The 22,165-nt window shown below is 34.8% G+C and overlaps 1 protein-coding gene across 2 annotated transcripts in view; it reads right to left on the bottom strand.

Moving 5' to 3' along the window:
- The window catches only part of CFAP20DC (CFAP20 domain containing), an 86,315-nt gene that overhangs the window by 24,521 nt on the left and 39,629 nt on the right, over positions 1-22,165 (bottom strand). For both annotated transcript variants that reach the window (XM_075095831.1, XM_075095833.1), the window contains exons 10-14: positions 21,632-21,767; positions 20,887-21,033; positions 14,301-14,632; positions 8,894-9,307; positions 2,268-2,471 (exon numbers count right to left, since the gene is read on the bottom strand). In XM_075095831.1, coding sequence (XP_074951932.1) covers positions 2,268-2,471; positions 8,894-9,307; positions 14,301-14,632; positions 20,887-21,033; positions 21,632-21,767 — 1,233 coding nt within the window. The remainder of the gene's footprint in view (positions 1-2,267; positions 2,472-8,893; positions 9,308-14,300; positions 14,633-20,886; positions 21,034-21,631; positions 21,768-22,165) is intronic.

The following is a 22,165-nucleotide window of genomic DNA, read 5'->3' as shown; positions in this document are numbered from 1 at the left end:
TATCAGACCAACTGGCCTACATTAACTTTTTCATTGCAGCTACCCATTTGAATACTGGCATAGATCACTGCTCTCAAAGTGTTCTAAAATGTTGTAAGCATATCAAAATATACTAAAATTTAACACCAGCACTCCAAAAATGCCCCCAATTACTCTTTTAAAAGCTTCTGTGTTAAACAACTTGGGATGATTAAATAATCACCTTCCCTAATAAATGTTGTTTATAACCTTCTTACATACTAAAGGTCTAGAAAATGAATTATCATCCTCACTTGACTACTCTGCATTTTTCCAAATATTGGAACAGAATTACATCAAGCAGTGTGCTAAACACACAAGTCCATACTCCAAATCAATAGATACTGTGGACTAAGTGACATTGAACTGGCACAGAGAGTCTTTTTGCGTAAAGATAGATGTATATGGGTAAGGAAGACTGCGGAAGCTGAATTTCAGCAGTCTTTGCTGTAGCGAGGGACTAAGTGGTTAGTCCTTATCTGAGAAAATATTAGGTTTGCTTTCTAAATTATCTCTTCCTGAAACGGTTCTTGCCGTTAAATCTTAAAACCTCAATGCCCACCTTGCAAATGCAGAGGAGAAACCTGACAAGGCTGTATGTGTAAGACACCTCAACACTTCAGTCAACTGAATGAAATTTGAAAAACTTCTCTCTCAAAGACAAATATGTTGCCTTCTACACTTGATTTATGTAGACAGAAATGGCCACAAAGGACTATTATGAAAAACTACAGCTGTATTAAATTACAATTTGTATGACTAACCTAAACACTTTTTTAGACTGATGCTATTAGTCTGAAGCTACAGAAGCTGATCAAGGCAGTAAGATCAAAGAACTGTCTTAGCAGTCACACTGTGCATCGCTGAATACTGCAGCAGTACATTTTACTTTAAAAGTTCATTTTGTTTACTCATTTAATTTGTATTAACCAAACCTGACATGTCTAAATATTCTTATCAATTTCCTTATAATTAAACTACTCAATAATTAATAAGACTGCTATTCTCTTTATTTAATTGAGTTCCATTTGTCCAGTCTTGCAGATTTACACTATGTTTAAGCCTATTTAGTAAGTACTGAGAAAGCGCACTGGAAATACTATGAAATCAACTAAATGTGTTACGTCTACATATCTCAAATAGTTAAAACCAACTAATGTTTCTCTGATATCCTGCAAAATGTTACTCTGTAAACCAAGTTCTTATTTGTACAATTACCCACTTATTGATACATCTCTTCTCATTTGAAACTTCCATTTACCGGTGTAACACAAAGTTCCAATGCTGTGTTGATCGTTCACTATGGAATATTGCTACTACAGGCCTCTATCTAGGCCCTGTAGATCCCTGGAGGTAATTTGCACCTAACATTTTAGAGCATTTACTCTACAATAGTTTATATCAGGACAGCACAGCAGTGTTTATTCTTCCAATATTGGATCTGCCTCAGAGAGTTGTGTTGTGTGCTTTACTTAAGCCACATTCATTGTTTATTATTCTTTCACCTATAATAAAATAAGAACTATGTTGCTGAGATATAAACAGAGTATGAGGTTATCTAGTTTTACAGCAGCTCCTCCAAGTACCTTCATATAGTTGCTGAAATGTTATTCTGTGATTTCATACATTCAGTACTCTTTGGTGAAGTGTAACAAATACTCCTCTGCTTCTTGTAACAGTACTCTGTCACATAGTGCAGCTGTGTGTGATTTTGTACCACTTTGTACCAGGACAAATAAGAACACAACGTGCAAAATACAGAAGGATCACACACTAAGTACTCAGAACTACTGCAGCTTTTTGCTGCTGTTCTCCTGCTTCAGTCCTTTAAACAGTTAGCTTTTCCGTAATGAGCCTTTGTTGTAAGAAGCAATTATTTTCCATTACTCACACTGTAATGCAGTTGCTGACTGGTATATCTGGGTTTCATTCATTTTGGAACTATTTTTAAGTACTATATCACACACCTGCAGGTTGTCAGCCCCTACTGTGACAAACTGTACAGCCTGCATGATTATTCAGGATTCTAGGAAGGAATATACGTAATAGATTTGCTCTTTGTCCATGGTGGTACTACAGAACCTGCTGGAACTGCATGTGTTTTGGTGGCGTGTTTTACTGGATAAGTTCTAAAAAATGTTTGGTAATGCTAATTTGAAAGCTACTCAAAGAAATTTTAACATTCAAGACCCCTGAGTTGCAGAATTGATAGAAACCACATAGACAAACTACTATGGGTTTAGACTTACTGGTGGGAAACAAGAGTTCCAGGTTGCTGTATCATCACTGTTTGTACTTATGCTAACATTGCAATTGTCTATCTGTGATGCACTCAGCCCATGTGAGATCCCAGTATCCCTTAATTCTTCATTTTGTTGTCTCTTCATGCTAGCCAGCATCTGCAGTTCAGATGAACTCAGTCTATTTGACTGGTAATTTTTCCAGTCATATTCCTGTGAAATACAATGGAGAAGTCAACAATATAAACAGGATCGTGGAACAGCATATATGAACATAACAGATACCTTGGAGAATATTTTTGGGAATCTTCAAGAAGATACAATACTAAAAGAGAAACGAAATGTTTACTAGAAAAGATTAGTTAACAGATTTCTGTTCAGCTGTGAAGATCAAGCATATTTACACATAATTACAGGAAGGAAGAACACAAACACTGTTATGGGCTACAGTTTGGATCCAGGGTGTTTGGTGAAGTTGCTGTTCCACTGCAATTAAAAACAGAAGATAAAAGCAGGCTTTCAGAAGTTAAAAAATGCAGCAGCTAAAATTGCTTAAGCATTAAATGCAAATCTTGAAATAAACCCAATCACGCAGTTATCATAGTACCATAGACACCATCAACGTAACATTTAATTATTTGTCAAGCATAGCATAAAATTCCGCTGGAAAGTTACACATGTCAGCCCTAAATTTTAGAAGTTATTTTGGTAACTTGCTAGCATATACATTTTAAAATAAACATCACTGTATTTTCATTTTTCTTTATATTCATCGGTTGAATTGTTAATGCAACTGTAATCTTTATATCAAACTTGGTCCACAGGCCAAAAGCTAAAAACCACGTATTAACTATTTTGCAGTTTGTACTTACGACCCACACAGAACCTCATGAAAAGATTGTTTAAGTTCACCCAACCGGCTGTGGCATCACCTTTGTTTAAAGAACCCCTTCCTTAAGAAAAACCTTCCTTTTTCTTAAAGGGTCCACATAGACTGCCGTTTCACAAAAGAACAGGTCTAATACTTGAGGCCTCTAGTTTTTTGGTTCTGAATGAGATTACAAAGCATTTCTGCTTGAAAAGTGAATCCAGGTAGTGACCAGGACTTCAGGGGATTTAGATCACCCGAGTACGGCCAGTGGGCTGCAAGACACTACATAACAGTATCCCAAAGAGGGATGGTGCTTTGATTCTAGTGAAGAGAACAGGTCTTTTAGGCGAGGAGTTTATCATGTTCCTGGCAGAAGAGGGAATCTCACAGTGTGTTTTGCTGTGGGGAGGTACAGGGTAACTGAAGACCTCAAGAATACAAGCAGGTCAGTTGTACTAGTGATACGAACGTTGCTAGCTTTTCCTGCTATGAGAGGAAAAGGTACGGTCACTTTTATACCCCCAGAAGACACACTGAAACATTACACACTGGAATTATTAATACAACCTCCTCTGCTTTCTTCCTATTATACAAGACATACCTAAGTCTTTTATGTGGATTATAATCATGAATCCGTCACACCTGAGACACAGGAAAACTTGAACTGGAGCTTTATGTAAGAGAAATACTACAGCAATGTTCAATACCTTCAGGCTATGACATCACATAAACACAAACAACATTTGCTTTTAAAAACACTCATGAATATATGAAAGTGATTAAAAAAATATTATATAGGTTCAATTATTCAGCTCCACAGAGGTATGATGTATACAGCCCACAAAAGATGTTATACATTGCACATTGATGCCCTTATTTTAAGGAAATAATGCAAAAAATATATGTGTATATCTTAGATTTTCATGTATATTACTTAATATTTCACATGCAAAGTGCTCACTTTCACTGGAAACACTGCTGTAAAAGGAGGTTATTTTCAGTGACACAGTACTTTTTTCTGTTTTAGGGAGTTCCATATAGCTTCATAAAACTGTATTTTCTGGGAACCAGAAAAGCATTCTTGTTCATCTGATCCGCTCTCCTGCCAATTTTTTTTTTTTTTGTCCTTGTGATCAGAGCCAGGTAGTGAAGGATACTACATTACTTATTTCCCCTCCAGAAGTTTAACTGGGGATATGCTCATAGACTCATTGACAGTGATGAACTCCAAGTATAGGATATGTGCGATACAATGCACACTGGAAGAAAATTTTGGATCAAGGACAGATGGGCAAATGCTTCTTTTTAATAATACATGTATCGTCATCATGCAATGAACAGAACCTTGATTTCGGCTCAAGCTCTAGAATATTTTACTATGTATTTGCAAAAATAGTTTTAGAATAAAAACATACAGAATGTTTTTATTTCCTCATGGGCACCATAAAATAAATCAACAATTATTATCTCAATACTATGTAAAATAATACTTCCTATTTAAATTCTACTTAAGAAATGACATACCGTTCAGTAAAGATTGCTGCCCAACATTAAGTTTCTGTGAGTAGCAACTCTACCATATATTTTTGACATTTCATTCTGACTACCATGATGTTAGATTTCACTTAAAGCCATCTATTGCACATAACGGACCAAAAAGAAAATTAGCACTCAGATAACAAAGTAAACCACCTTTGATGGGAAGCGTGCCTGCAAGCTGACAATCAGCAGGTACATATGTCCCATAAAACACAATTTATGACTGAAGGATGCTCACTTGGAAACGTCTGCATGGGCAAGTATGCAAATCTTTGTGAAAATTAAGACAATTCTAAAGCCTATTGCAAACATTTTTGATTTTTTACTGGGTATCTCAAATTCTTAAGTCAAATGACTTTGCAAAGATTTTTCCTATGGAATCACCTCAAGCACTCACAGGCTACTTTTTGGCACAGATGAATACAGTCTGCCATTTTGTGCAAGGTATGAGAAGGCGACAGAAGCTGTTAGCACAGCCTCCACCCCTTTTATACCTCTGGCTTTTGAGGTCCAAGCTTCGTTGCTGAATAGTGTGATTATTATTACCATCTTTAAACCTAAAATAATAAGTTTTCTCCAGACCCTTACTGAACGTCCGTTATTAGCTCAGTTACTCTTAGGTATTTGTTCACTTCATACAAAGCTTTTTATGTTATTTCTAGAAAGTCTGCTATGCTCTGAAGTATTAGTATTCTATCAGATCTACAGCTGCTGTAACTTTTATTGATCTTACTGAAGATGCTGCTTTCCTTTTAATTTTCCTATATAGAGGCCTTCTACATTTATTTGGTTATTATAAGAGAAGCTTCGGCTTATCTTTCTTACCTCGTATAAGAAGCAATTGGCATGCAGTCATTAAAATGACAGAATGAACTAGTGCTATGCAGAATAAAAGCACTAAGCATTGAAAGAACATTTTTCTCACTCTCTTTTTAATAAAGGCAAAACATCACACAACCCTGCTTGACTTTTCCTTTACATCTATGAAGAAAGATGCATAGATTTTTTGAATTTTTATGAAACAATTCAAAACATTTGTTGTTTTTTTTCCCCAGCTTATTTCAAATTGTCATTTTGTTTTCTTGTAATGGTCTCACTCTAGAAATACTATATTCAGAAAGGAGAATAGATGTAATGACAATTTGCTGTGTTAAACATCCTGTACAATAAATACCTTGTAATAAAGGAGAAATAGTTTGGACTATTTATTCTGTAGTTTCAGACAACTAATAAAAAAAAGCCTCTTCACAAATTTTATATTGTCTTAGCCAATATTCAAAGACAGAATTTGAAAATTGAATTTGAGATTAAGTTCACTTTGTAATTTAGGAGAAACTTTTGATGTAAGACGTAATTTTATAATAATCGTAAATTTGTCTAACATTAGTATTTCATTTAGTAATTAAAAGCTTATCTTGTCTTTTTGCATATCCTCACCTTATGATAAAGTATTTTTATTAAGCACTTAATACTTTTGTTAGATTGACAAAACTTGTTATTTAAAGGATTTTTTTTTCCTATATAATGACATTCGCATTGTTCTAGGTTCAAATGATTTATTCAGAATTGTTTGAATGCAGTTATACGTGCGGCAAACTTTACCAGCTATCTACATGCTTGCAGTATTACCCAGAGGGCTGTACTTCTTTTAATCAAAAATATTTGAACTTAATAATAAAGAACTCTATTAAAACATGAATAAAACATTGCAAGCAACCAGATCCTTAAAGTGTATTAAGTAGTTAGCAAATCGACTGCAGGAAGAGTTGGCTAAGTGTTTCTCTTCTTTACCAGTCCTCCGTATGAGCAGATTAGAAGAGATTACTCCTCTGTAAACACTCACTCTCATACCCTTTCATAGGAAACTATCCTTTCATACATAATTCTTAAAACAATGAACAATTTTTCAAAACAGAAATAAAATAATTACATGCCCACAGCCAACAAAAAACCTCCAGTGCCGCCTCGCTGGAGTTAACAATATTGTATGTCAGCGCTCCTTTTCTTGAAACTTGTGGGGACCTGGAATACTAGTTATGGCAAAACTGCTCCAGTAGATAAAAAAAAAAGCTTTACATAGGTATATGGTCAGAAAAAGGCCACATTCAAATATCTTATTATATGAATTTTAAAATTATTGGAAACATTGTTAATAAAAATTAATAAAAATATATTTTACTTTATTCTCTAAGTGCTAGGTGAACACACTTTCTAATATAAAGAACCATTGTTTAAAAGGCAGTCAGTGGCACTCAGATTTGGCTTCAAATTTTGACCATGGCCTAGTACAAAAAGAAATATCAAAGAACTCCAAGGAAAGGCTCCTGGATTGGAAAATTTTATCACTTTATCAAATCAAGCACGAGAGCTAAATCTGCCAGATATTTTCATCTTATATTTTGTAGCAATACAATGAAGTCTGTAACTCCTGAGTTTCTATACATCAATAACAGGCTTTGTCCTTGCAAAAAATACTTACAAGCAACAAAGTACTGCACAACACATTTACAGCTACAAGTGCAGTATGGTAATAACCCTACTGTCTAATTAGTAATTAACTATTTATTGAGTGGAGGAAAAATGATAGCTCTTTTCCTTCATCTTTTAAAACAAAATATCACAAAAAAAGTTGTAAAATATATCTAACACTTCAAAAACTTAATTGTAATTCACCTAGGAAGGCTAAATTTAGGTATGTTCTATGGGAAAAAGTTGATCGCTGCATTAAACACTGATAATATATTTTAGGAAAGTAATCAACATATTTCATTTGTTATGGACAAATAGATTAGTTATGATTAGTAATAAACATAGTTGAATTTTAAGTGGAACAATCTTCCAAACCTGAAAAGAATCAGGAAACAAGGGGAAAATACACTTAATCATAAAAATGTGAATATTTACTGGAAACTAGAAAAAATAAATTCCTATAGATAGAACTAGGAGGGAAAGTGAATGTAAAATGTAAAAGATTTTATTATACACTTAGACAGATACATGGATATTAACACATCTAAGAAACAGAGAATCAGATTATCAGTATCAGCTGGGGTTTTCCTATCACTAAAAATTACAGAAACTTCTTCCCAAATACAAAAGAACACACTCTGCATTCTTCCACATTTTCTACGTCAGTAGTGGCAATTCTAAAGTCTTTTTCAGATAATACATACATAGAACATATGCTGCTATGGGTAGGATTTTCTCTGCTTTTTAAAAACTTTTTTCTTTTCACTGTCTTGCACTGGTTTTTAACCCTAGCCATCTATGACTGACCACTGCTTGACAGAAGATGCTGGCTATGTAAGTCTTCAGTCTCATAGGGTATTAGTGACATCTGAAAAAAAGATGTCTTAAGCCCAAGGAAGAAATTTAACCTGTTCCACTCTCAGATGCTCAGAAATAAATCTAATCTACGCGTAACACATTTAGAAAAGAGGTTACACACTAAAAGATATGGATCTGCAGTAATTCTATGCCCAAAAGTGTTCTATCCAAAAACATGGAACAGTAACATACTGTCTCATTTGTGATTTACAGAATACATTTGATTCTTAAGCTCCAGTTCTTGATTCAAAGCACAGTTCAAAGCACACCATTATAAGCTTAAAAGAGAAGAATTAGCTATTAGGAAATATTAAAGAAAATAATTAGCTTCAGACAAACTTGTTCTTCAAATTACTACATGTTTCCATAAGGAGAATCCAGTAAGAAAAATCTAGGAATAAAACAACACTTTGGTGAATGTAACAATTCCTTCAGTAGCCTGGCAATTTAGCTTATGACACAGCCTTACTGCTGGTGTTCAATCACATAATTTATTATTTTTCAGGGCTGTTGCAGAGATACTACGAAATAGCCAGATTAACGCTCTTTCTATGGTCGCTCGTTAATATATCAGTTCAAAGTCTGTCAATTTTCCTTTGTAATCTTTCACCCCAAAACTACTCTCTAACTCACACATTTCCAAAATGTGAGTTGCTCAACGACACCTTTTCATCTATAAACCTCTGTGATTTCTGTTTTATTTGGCGTACTATTTTGTGCGCTACAAAAAACTACGAAATCAACTTTCAACAGACTGAGCTCAGTAAATACTGTTATGATGAAACCAGCATATATCTGGATGAAAGATGTGTTATTTTTCACTTCATGCAAATGGGTATATCTAATATAGCTTTTCTATACAAGCTAATAATTTAATTTCAAAGCAAAAATCACTTACAGTAGTCTGTGCTGTCAGACATGAATTTTCTCTTGAGATTTTCTTGAGAGACTTTTTACTGACGGCTCTTTTTAATTGACCAGAAACTCCTTCATATCTTTCATTTTTTTCAGATCCATTTGGAATTACTTTAAAGAATTCACATTTATTTCCAGTTGGAGAAAGAGAAAGGATAGGCTTTAAGCTTCTCTGAGAGCTAACAGAATCTGTTTTTCTCACAGTGGAACTCTGTGGTTTTGATAAGACGGTCTCTTCGAGGTTATGTTTGCTGTGTTCCTCATTCTTCCAGTATTCATTTCTCCATGACATCCTCTTTAATGGGATCTCTTTAAAAACTGCTGAATCAGATGTTCTTTGCCTGCTGTGGCTGATCTGAAGGTTCTCCGTACCCTGGATGAATTCATTGTTGTCATCCTAAATTTAGGAAACAAAGAGAGAGCAATTCCCTCTCATCGTCACACAATACAGTTTTACATAACCTTAAAATTTCAAAATGGCTCTTCAATCTCTACTGCCTAATTCTAAATTTGTAAGGATTCTGAAAACCAGCTGCTCTTCCTGGCAACTACATTGATTATACTGTAAACATATTCTTACATCTCAAGTAGTGAAAAATAGAAAGTACAAAGAGGAGGAGGGGGACGCAAGATTACACTTTTCAAAATTTTGACCCAAATTTAGAATGCTGGTAGCCTCTCAAACTTGAGTGCTACATGATTATAATAATAATTTCAATGAAATCTATCAAAATTGTAAACCAAAAGCAAAAAGTCCAAGACAATGATGTCTTTCCATTGAATTATTAATATTCCATATATTCATAACGCATCTTCAACTTAAACGTAGAAGGAATAACTACTTCTGAGAACACTTTGTTCACCTCTGGTAGTATCACTGAATATCACATTCAGTACCATTTGAATACCACTTAAAAATTTTGGAGGTTAGTTTGTTAACCTTATATTCATGCTTCTAAAAATGCCTTTGCAAAACATCCCATGAATCAAGTGTATGATGTTCACTCATACCCCATCTCAACAACAAACAGCATCTCCAAACACATGGGAAGAAAAATAATGGGGAAGCACACCTAGTTTTTGCCTCAACATTCTTATTCTCAAGGAGGAAAGGATGAGAGAGGCCTCATCACGCTGGTCCTCTGCCACATGCTACCACACTGGATGAAAGGTAGTATGTATTGCAAGGTTCAGTAAGACACTGAAATATCTTCAGTATGACTCTCATAGCCAAGGTGCTACTGCAAATGAAAGTGATCCAAGTTTGTTACTGACTTCAGTGAGTCCAGGACTGGATTACACTGAATGAAATGCACATTCAAGAAAGTAATCCCTTATTAATGATAACACATTTTGGAAGTTTATAGTTTTATTCCCTCACTTAGTAATTTCCTTGAAACACTAATCTGTGTTTCCCTCTTTTTAATGGATCTTTATTTGCCATAAATTATCTTAAAATCTGTGCTGGAAACCCATATTAAGTTAGGTTAACTTAAGGTGGAAGACTACTAAAGAAAACACTATTTCCCCCCCACGCATTAGAGATAAATGGATAACTGATTTATCTGAAGCTTAAAGCCCTCCCACCTTTCCATGTCCCTTCAGCCGTACACATGTAGGTTCTAGAAAAATTTGTTAAATACTAAATCATGAAATGGTGCCAGAAACATCAGTAAAGTTTGCTTGATTAACTATAATGTGTTATGTATGGTATGTGTCACATGTAAACTGAAGATGAGAATGATTTTCCTGAGGAATGAGAACTTCTACTGATGTACTGTATTCCTCAAAAGAACATGCAGATGGGCAGTTCTGGATACATAAAACTGATTGCTCTTGCTGGGTTGTAGTTTTAAGATGATCATTCTAATGACTCTGAAGGGTCACCTACTAGGAGCAGATGGGATATAGTCCCTTTGTATGATGAGCTTTAATACTGAGGTATCAGAGTGAAATTACCTACCTGCCTTTGTAAGGGTACATTATCTTTTTTAAGCTTATTCCTCTATTCTTCAAATCATATAGGGACAGAAAAAAAAAATCTCATTTTCTTCATTGAAGGCTTCACTGATAAACTTGTCTGTTACACTTAAAACAGCATTTTTGATAGCATTATATGACATGTGGTCACACATGCCACAGTCATACAACTCTTGAAACAGCAAGAGTTCTTGGTTTACCCTGGGTTTGACAGAATCCGCAAATGCAGCCATGACAAGTTTAATTATATGAAGTATCTGACAGAAATTTGACCTGAAAGTATGGACATTCGTATAATTACAAAATAAGTCACGTGATGGTAAATGGTTCCAAGAAAAGAAGCAATTTTTATCCTTTACAGATTTGTCTCTGATAACTGAACAACAGCATTGAACTATTTCAGTGACTAATTAGTAACTACTAAAGGGAATTTATAAATACTTGCTGTTTTCAGTTTGCAGGCTGAAACATTTGCTCCCCAAAAGCCAAGTTACATAAGCTGTACAATCCTAGAAGTCGTGCCTATCTTATTGCTCTCAGCACATGCAACATAGAGTCAACATTCATGTATTTGAAATTTATCCTGATGCATAACATGCCTCTTATATTTTACAATCAAGTATTTTTTGTAGGTAATGCTGATTTTTCATAGATTTAATAGTCCATAAATCTCCTTTGCAGCTCCACTAACTTCAAATGAAGATTAGGAGGAAACTGGGATTCAGCCCCTTTAACTCATTTTTTAATTCATGATGCAGTGACATAAAAAAACCAAGGAAAACTTTTGGAACTTATGGACTTTTTACCAGACAGAGATATTTAAACTACAAAATATGCAAAACCTTTTTCTTTTTGTTTTTTAATTAAAATGAAGCTTTACTTATATTTTCCAGAAGAAAGGCAATTTATGCTCACGTGCAATTATTTAAATTGTAGGTTGATCTCTCTACCTTATTTGATATAGTTCAAGAGTGTGTACATATCCATATTTATTTATATGTGTTATACACAAACAGAATGTATTTGAATTTCAAAGAAAGCTGTAATACAATGGTCATGAGAAACAATAATAGTGTGAAAACCTGTAACAACGTAGCTTATTTAAGCATGTAAGATTAACGTACATATTTAAAAAGTACTGCAAGATTCAGCATAACTTAGTCAAATGATAATGTTCTCATACAAGTGAAGTAAACTGGGAAACATGATGTGGTTGGGCTAAAGGATTTTGGTAGTTCTGCAAAGATACCTTAGACTGTGCTAAAACAGATACTGTTAAGTTAGCAGTCTTACGTTCAGCTATCATGGCTTTTCCAGGATCCTCTTTCCTGTATTTTCAGTGCTTGAAATAAAACTGTTTTCTAGTTTAATTCAGTAATGCAAAGTAAAGCAATTTGAATATTAAATGTGTATCCAGACTATCATTATAAAGCTGACTTCAAGAAGCAACACAGAATGTATCTGTACAAGGAAGAGGATGAATATGGGCAAAATATGACTGCTAAGTAATTTGTTGGTTCAGTGATTTCTTTCACATGAAAGAAAGGCTTAACTATGAATTACTAATGTAGTGGTTCGACTGAGAAAAAAATTCTTGATAATTTGTTAGCATGCTGTAAATTTGTTTAATGTAATTATCTTCTAGCTTTGTAAGTGTAATGCATCTCCAGCTGCAGTGCTGATACTATTTAATGCATCCAAATATAATGAATGAAACAGAGGCTGTTCCCTAGCACACCTCTGACATATAGACAAGAAAAGTTTTTAGATTTTAGTGTATATAATAACTCTTGCATTAAGCCCCTAGAATGGTCATTAATGTAGTGCCCCAGTGTTGTCCTTGTGCTGTAAAAGCAGGAGTACTTGGCTACTGCTTTCTCTTTGTGTGCTTGGCACTGGATCTCTGGGGTAGGATGATGGCATGGAAGGTTAGCTATCTTTGATAAAGGCTTAAACACCAGCAAAGTTTAATGATTAATTTAACTTTTGATTAATTTATATAGATTTGTCTTGCTTTATAGTTCATCAGTTAAGTATGCCATATGTGCTGTGTTTTGAAATACTTTATTTTCACTCACTTATCACAGCACAGCCTTTACTATTTGGTACCTTTTCAGAAATCTTCATTTGCCATTTTTACACTGCTTTGGAGACCTATCTTTACAAAGGACTTTAAAACCTCACACCGTCCCCCAAAAGAAAAAAAAAGTCAATCCAACTGGAAACTACTGAAGGTAAGTAAACGACAGTGTTAGAAAGCTTCTATAGTTCTTACGTTGTGGAAAAATTTTCTTAGCCTAGCTTCTCCAGTAACCTCTCTGTCTTCTCATGAGCATAACAGACAAAGAAAATATTTGAAATCCAAACAGTTTTGTATCCTCAGAATGGTATCCCATATAGCACTGCTCATGAACTATCAGCTTGACTAAAACTGATTTAATTCTGAAATTCTGGAACTTTTTTGAAATAACAAAGTCTTATGGGTTTAAGTTAGTAAATAGTGAACTGCCCCAGATAATGGGAAAACCCTCACAACTACAGGAAAAAAACTAATAAAATTTTGTTTCTTATAATTAACATCAGCAATTTTGTTTCTCAGAAATACAGAATATAGAGCAGGATTTCTGTAAAGCTCAGTCCATCTTGCTACTATGTAACTTGGCTGATTTTATTTCTCAGCTATAAGCAACAGATTAGAATGCTAAGAAACAGATTTTATAATTAAAAATACACCAGAATGTTCATAAAGGTAGAAACTTGTAGCAATTACTGTAATGACACAATGCAACTATTCAATGAATTGACAATTTGGTGGATCTCCATACAGTACCACAGCTGATATATTTGTTAAAAAAATATTTCTTTTCTTTTGTTAATTTTATTGCTGAAAGATTTCTACATTGCAGAAGAATGATGCTGACACAGCTCAGACAGGATATAAAGCAGAAATTCCAACCATCCAGTGACATTAAAATGCTGAAATCCCTTAATTCACTTTTGACAATGTTGGTGAGCAAAATGGTCTCTGCTTACAGTTCTAAGAGGCACAATGAAGCCTTATTTACTGCACTCTTGCTCAGCCATAACGCACTTACATCTTGCTCAAATCTACGACACAGGCTTTCCTAAATTCTTTTTTGTTGTAATGATGCACTATACTCACATTTCTCTGTTAGCACAGGGGCTGACAGAGAGTTAGGTTTGTTTTGTCCACTTGTTACAGAGGGCATACCTGCATTTTCACTCCTGTATCCAGTTAGACACAGCAACCTGACAAAGACAAATCTACCTGTAGGTATATGGGGAAAAGATGATTTATCCTCTCTGTCTCGCTTGAAGGCAGAATCTCATCTGAGGAGCTTTAGGATGAAGACTACTTTATCAAGAATTACAAGTACAAAGTGGCCTACCTCTTCACTGCTGCTGGTTCCTTGAAAGTTATCTTTAATTTGGGTTTTCCCGTGTACTCTGTTACTGTCTTGCTTCAAATCCAAAGGGAAAACACAACATTCTGGTGACATATTTGGAGACTTCCCATGAGGAGCCGATTGAGGTTTTGATGAAAATGTGTAAATCTCTTTATTATTCACTTGGTGATCACCTGTTTCATTGCAGTGATGGTCAAAAGAGGCATTCTGTGGTGAGGTTAAATTATGGCAGGCTGAATCTTCAGTAGCTATGAACGACTCACTACTATCCAGCTGAATACTCTCAGTGAAACTTCCTGGAAACACCCATTCATCTGAAACATATAATATTTATATTAATGCCAAATATGTAAATTATATTTTACCCTGATCACATTTTTTCTCTGGAAGTCATACAGAAAAATAAGTTTTTCTAATATACAAACATTCTGCTTATCAGATTTATACAGCTGGGAGAGTGACAAGGATGCAACGAAAAACATCAGGCTGCTTTCTAAGTGAGGCAAGGTTAATCAAGACATTTCTAGATCACAAATACGCAGATCAAAATCAAAATCTAGATCAAAAAATACTCAGGCTATGATATATGACATGCAAGCCTGCAATTTGCAAATTGAAACTATTTAGCTATTAAGATTTGAAACTGTTCAACTGAATTTCATTCTAGGAAAACATAATTTTATTGAATATGGTTATTGATCTTCTACAGGCGTAGAATCACAGAACCATTTAGGTTGGAAAAGACCTTTAAGATCACCAAGTCCAACTATTAACCTAACACCGCCAAGTCCACCACTAAACCATGTCCCTAAGTGCCACATGCCTGCATTTTGTGTGGCTGAAATTTAAAAAACATAAACACACATAGTCGGTGGAAAGTTTGTAATATTACAATCTGCTCCTTCTTTATTTCTGAAATTCTACACTTTGTTTTATGTCCAGAACTTATGGTTTAAATCTCAATTTCAAACTAGAGCACTGATGAAAAATAGTGTGACATGAAAAATGTATGAAGATATCTGTTTCACCAAGTTTCCCTGAATACAGGCAGTACTAATCTGCCAATTTCAAAACAAACAATAAACTACAGAAATGGATTTAAAGATTGAGTGCACCAGATAAACATGAAAAGGCCATTTTTATACTCTCATTGTTAACTTATATTTTACTGTTTGGAATGATGGTATAGAAAAAAATGTCAATTTGATTGATTAAAACCAATCTCAAATAGCATCTGAGAAAAGGAGAATTGCTCAAGTATGCAATACTCCCTTATCTTCATTAAAAGTAGTGTGGTGTGGATTATTCACTAGATCTTGAAACTTTCTGGCTCCATAAAACAAAGTTACCACCAACTGTATTAAAAAAGGCTCAATAAAAAATCCACTAAAAATGTAATAATAAAGTAGCACTGCGAAAATAAAATACTTGCTGTCACGAAAGACAGTAGGTTTACAATGGTATTCTCCTCTTTTGAGTTTTCTTAGAGGTAATTATCACTTCAGGCAGCTTCAGCAGCTTTGGGGGTGGGGGGTGGGGGAGGCAGAAGTATGAACCACCATAAATGAAGGCAAAAGAAAGATGAATCAGACCACCAGGAGAAACAGCTGCCTTCTTACTGGGTTGCTATGAATATTTCCAGTTTACTGAAGATAGCTAGTAAAGCTACCAAACTCCAGTTAATATCCTAAACAGTAGTTTGAGCTAGGAACCAGAGAAAAGTAGGGACCTAACACATCTTGTACATTCATGGCCTGCACCTACTTGTTTCAGAAGGGACTATTTTTCAGTCTCTACATGAAGACCAGCTATAGTCAGAAGCCCCAAGACTTTTCAAGTAAACTCTTTTTATAATAGACAATATTTCTGGTTTAAAAAAATTTAGTAGATAGCTGTCTATTGTACATAAAAAAGTCTATTTTGTAAATATACAGAATCTCACCTTGCTTTTAATTAGTAAGATTTGCAGGATGAGCACGTAAGTAATGCCATTCATTTTACAAATATTTTGGGCTATTTTTTTCAAAAGCCTCAAGAAATGAATGAGACCATCCAAAACTTTTAAGAACCACCCTTCATTTACATAAACCCAATGAGCTTTTGTTCTGAACAATAACTAAAAGTTTTTCAAAGGAGGGTACTACAGAAGAATTGTCCTGTCTTTGATCACTCAAGATTGTGTCACACTCCTCTGGTAACATTTTTCTTAGCTGGGCAATTGGAATTACGTGTGGAAGGCTGTATGTGAATAAAAGAGAAACCATAAGCAAAACAACTAATGTTCTGTCTGCACATCTTTGGTACTAATCGCAAATTCACATTTCACAGTTTTTATGCTTTCACTATCTTTTAATATCTATATAATCTGCATTTTGAAGTAATCATTTCCCCTATAAAATGAAACAAAAGAGGGATCGTCTCATTAACTTTTCACATGAAGCCAAACACAATATTAGGATGCTCGAGAACAAAGACTCAGGAAAATTTTTTCCCAATTGATTTTGTGACCTAACATGATTAAAATACTATCTCGCACTAAATCAGTATTTTGAAGTACCCAATCATTTGCCCAATAGGAATCTGGCCCACCAAGCCTGAAATTGTTTTGAACGTCTTCAGCCCTGGAAATGCTGCCACATCTGCAACTGCAGAAAGTACTATGCAGAAATGCCACAAAAATGTTACATATCACCCAACTTCAACTGGCTGGACAACTCTCCTGTATGTAAAGAGATCTTTTCCCCAGCTATTCTAGCTGCTAAGTAGGAAATGCTCTAAACTGTTTTTTTCTAAGGCAATGATATTAGTATTTTCAACTTGAAACATTTTTCAAAACAAAAATACCTTCAAAACTTATCTAGCTAAGAAAAGATTTGGATTTTTTGCAGTTTTTCCTATCTCAGCACTCTGCAGTATTCTGACCCACCCTTCCACAGTTAATCTAGACACATTTTACTAGGTTTTAATGGCAGTGGATTGACTAAGACTACTTTACTTTACTGTACTACTTTAGTATTCAGAAGATGTTTTCCCCCCATCATGAAATTAGATTTGACATGCGCCATGCTGTCTTTGCAGTTTTCAAATATGCACTAATAGCTCAGTCCACTGTAATGAGCCCTCTATGGTATGGTTATATATTTAGTGTACAACCCACTTCATGAGAATCTGCTAATTTTTATGCATAAAGGACTGTGAATGAGTAGAGTGGCTTAATTTTTATTATGGCCTACTGACTTGATAACAACCAACTTGCCTAACTGCAGTCTCACTTGTTCTGTTCTCATTCTAGAATGACTTCTAATGCAGTTGTTGCTGTTTAATTTAAGGGGTCATTACAGATAAAATTTTGTAAAGAATTCTGAAGCAAAAAGGTGTTAAACTGTTTTTTATGATTTTAAGTCTATTTTGAATTAAGTATCAAATATAAAAAAGAAATCTTAAGTAACAATTTTTATCAAGCACTTAAAGAAGAGGAGGTAGGTAGAAGCTGAAACTTCTGACTCTTACTCCTGGCTCCAACACAGACATCCAGAAACTTCTTACACATCACTTTACTCACAATTGTGAGCAAAGTAATGTCTCTACTCAGATCAAAAGCACTTCAGTAATATAAAGAACTATTTTAAAAGATTTAGTGTCTATATATTATTTAGCCTGAATATTCTGCTTTTTTAGGCTAACCTCCTCTGTAAAGAACAACATTCATTTCCAGAGATGTTGAAGAAATATACCTGGGTTAGTAATAATTTAAATGCAAATATTAGTTTGTGTACCACAGTACTTATTCTTAATGAAATATACAGGGGGAAGACAGAAAAGTCTGTAAGGCTTTAAGATGACATTTTATGCTGGCTAGGGAGTTCAGCAACTTCTTCAACCTGTAGTCAGTGTAGCATTTTGTTAATAGTCTACTAGTGAAAGATATGGGGTGTTTTGGACCAAACCAAATCCTATTATCTCTCCACCACAAACTATACTGGAATTTCTTTTTAACTCAGCATTTCCATGTCAGTTGTAATGAACAATCTGGAGTACCTCCTTGCAAAATATGCAAATTACTATATAATCACAACATTGCAGCAAACAAGATAAATGCAAGAAGAATCACCTAAACATCTAATTAGTTCTTCTACACAGTCAGACTTATGCTAAAGCTTCTAATTGCAGTCTAACATTTTAATGAAGGTTTCAGCATTGCATAAACAAGATTGGCAAACTATAAACAATGCTCACTCATTTTATTTTTTTACCCTTGCTTAAAACAATTTACCTTTGTAAAGGTACTGCACACCTGCTATGAAGACACGCTGATTTGAGCTCTATGATAAATCTAAAAGATATTATTATAAATAGCAGCGACTAATCTCTAAGTAATACGATCACCTATGAAAGCTCCCATTCCTCCATGAAATTTAAATCAATATTTGCTCAAGCTAACGGCAGAACAAGTGCAGTACTGTCCCATGATAATGATCACCATAGGATATGGTTGCACAAAGCTCAAGAACAGGAAATGCCTGGTGATAAGAAAAGTGTAGTGTATGATAGATTCTTGTTGATATAACTTAGTTTTGACCACAGGGAGACAGAAACCATGTAAGCCTACACTTGCTTGGGGAATGTGGTTTTGTGCCAATGACTTGTCATAGGTGTATGTGTATTAACACTTTGTCACAAGTGTCAGGACTATGCTTTTGGCTGAGCCATCACCACTGAACCAAGCTTGTGGTTGTTCGCTATGGGCAAGATCAGTTGAGTTTCCTTTCTAGAACATCGATCCTGAGGTTTATGGGGTTACAGTCCTGAACAGCGTACATGAACAGCAGCTACAGCACCAGTATCACAGAAATCATAATTTCTTTGCTTTTATTAGAAAGGTATTTGTTTTTAAAATGTGAATGTAAACATGTGAAACAGTTTGGTAATAAACAGGTAGAAGCACTTTTGTTATCTCATCTGATAATGTCCGTGTACACTTCACTTCCTTTTGTAAATGATTTGCACAGTATTTTATGCAGATATATGTGTTGAATGGTGCAATTTAAAATTATTAGGTTCCTTGTTTTTGTTAGATGTTTCTGCTTTTGAACTTCCCCACTTCTCTGTGAACTTATAATTCTCTGAGGTCAAGTTTATCCCACTTTGGAAGAAGTTCAGAACAGAGCATAGAAGTAGTCTTCCTTGATGAATAGGTTGCCTATAGGAAGCTCTTCAATGCAGATGAATCCAGTACTACAGGATAAAGAAACCATGAAGTCATTTACATATAGTCAGACAACTTCACATATTGAAAAGAAACTGAAATCTGCAAATTGAGCTACCAGTGCCAAGCAATCAAAATATGAAAAAAAAAGTTTGGAGAGTTGTAACTTATAAACTCCCATGGGGACTTTATCTGCCTGTATGCACAATTAAGATCATATAGAAACAGTTGATTCTCACAAACAGTAAAACAGAGGTGTTTATACATAGCTGTCCTCCTCAGTTCTCTTGCTTCTGAATTTACAATAGGGTATTTGGACATGCCAACCTCCTGCCCTAAGTATCTCTTTTTATATTACTTATATTTACATAAAATAACAAGTGTTGATTCATTTTTCTGAATGTACTAGATAGAGGCCCTGGTGCTCTAGATGAAGAGCAAGCAAGACAGTGATTCTTGCCTCAGAATCCTCAAAATTCAGGTAAATAGGAAGTAATTAAAAATTCTCCAGAAGGCTCTACTTGCCTTAGCATCTTGCATCCGTTTCAGTCAAATTATGAAAACCATAATAGCAATTATGGATTACTGACATTGTCATAGTATATAATTGCTTCTAAACATTCCAAAGATTAAACAAAATGGAAATCACTCACAATATGAAGGAAAATTTCTTTGGTCAATTTTGAGTAGATTTGAGTAGTTTGCCTGCTTTACAAGTTGGTGGCTATGCCTTTTAATAGAAAGTAACACTGCTTTGTCATAGGGACGAGGGCTTTTTTTGCCACAATAAGGTACTTCCCAGACACATGCAAAGCAAGTTGATTGACACTATATGACAAAAAAAATCCACACCTTCTGGCAAATAGGTGTGAAAGGGGAAAAAATCATAAGCTGAGGTGTCTTTCTGTGAATAAGAAAAAAAAAAAAGATTGACCACTAAATTTTAAAAATAAAACAAGAAGAACCCCTAGATATCATATGGGTACCATAATAAATATCCTAAACTCTTATCTGGGACAAGTAAAATTTCTTGTACGTTTGATGTTTGGAGTTTCTAGTGTTGAATTTAATGGGGACTTAAAGAATAAATTATTTTTAGTTCTTTCCCTTTAATCATGACAGCATGGAATTTATTTTTTTTTTTAAAATTCATTCACTGCTTTGGTACTCTGCTTAATCCTGCAAATCTTTATCAATGCTCAAAAGCAATTCTGTTGCAGGGTGTTTGATTTCCATAATCCCCCACAATACAGACATTGATACTTTATATGAACTGCTTCTAGGTCCTTTGAAATTTACATTTCAGATAGTCCCCCGCACCACACAACTGAGATGTAAAATAACATAAAATGAGCGCCATACCATCCGTTATCTCCCATGTGGTTTTGGCTGCATTTTTTAAAGGTGATCTTCTATGACTGTTCTTGTCTGCTGATGGTCCTTGTGGTGAGGCAAGCTGAAAATCTCCTCTTCCAGTCTCAGAGGTTTTCCGAGTCTGAATTGCAGGGCCTGAAATACAGCCCAGAAGCTTATGAAATGCCTGTGAACACTCATATTGTGTGCTTTTCTGACTTGAGGCATGGAAAAACAGCATTGTCCCGGGATTCAAACATTTTCCAAACAGCATGGGAATATTGTAGGGCAGCAGGACTATGAGTCACAAGAAAGTAAAAATTTAACACTAGGTATGAAAGAAGGGCAAAACCATAGAAGTTCTAAAAACCAGGCTTGCAAAAGTCTGTAAAATAATCAAGAACAACTGCATTAGCCCACTTATATACACAGCATGGGGAAAAGCGGAATATGTGTATAACCTGTGGCTACTGCCAGCAGGTGGTGATCCCTGGCTCGAACGCTTACAATACAAATACCTGCAGAGAGAATGAGCATTTATTCAAGCTTATACAGAATAGGCCATGTTTTAATATAGATGTCTTCAGTAATTAACGAGGTAGATGAAAGATTACAAAAACAGGGAATTAGTCTTACATTCTGAAGTCAGAATCATGCAAAAATTTTGGCAGTTTGTGAACTCTACATATTCTTTGCTTTATGCTCTTACTATTTTGACACACATCTTTAGTTGTTAGGTAAGTATTTCTTTTACCTTCTTGATCTAAAGAATCATTGCATGGTGAGAATGACAGCTCCGCTCTCTCAGTGTCTTTTATGGATTCAGTTCCCATTCCTGAACTTTGAAGTCGGCATGATCTATTACTTTTGCTATCCCAGGTCTTTGTTACCTTGAAAGACATTATTTTCATAATGAAAGACAAAAACGTTAACAGCTTTCAAAACACCCAAAGGTAAACACACATTTTGAATTAAGCTTATTTTTCAAATAAATGTTTCCAAATATATATATTTTTTAAATATTATCTTTTCAGGAAACTTTATGGTAAGTACAGTTCTTTGTGGTATCTTTAATCTTTACAGTTTAGTAACAGGCAGGGTTTTTTTTCACTGAGTGAAAGGAAAAGAAGGCAAAGAAAAAAAATTAAAATTCACTACTTGGATAAGAAGACAGTGAAACTTGTGGCTATTCTAGACCTCAGGAGGAGTCCTTTTTTTCCTTCGGAGAAAGGAATCTCATTTTATGTCTTAGCTTTCAATTGACTTCCTACAGAAGAGTCTACTTCTT

Source organism: Phalacrocorax aristotelis, chromosome 6, assembly GCF_949628215.1.
Source record: "Phalacrocorax aristotelis chromosome 6, bGulAri2.1, whole genome shotgun sequence".
NCBI classification, from domain to species: Eukaryota; Metazoa; Chordata; class Aves; order Suliformes; family Phalacrocoracidae; genus Phalacrocorax; species Phalacrocorax aristotelis.
This window is presented reverse-complemented; position numbering and strand designations above follow the sequence as displayed.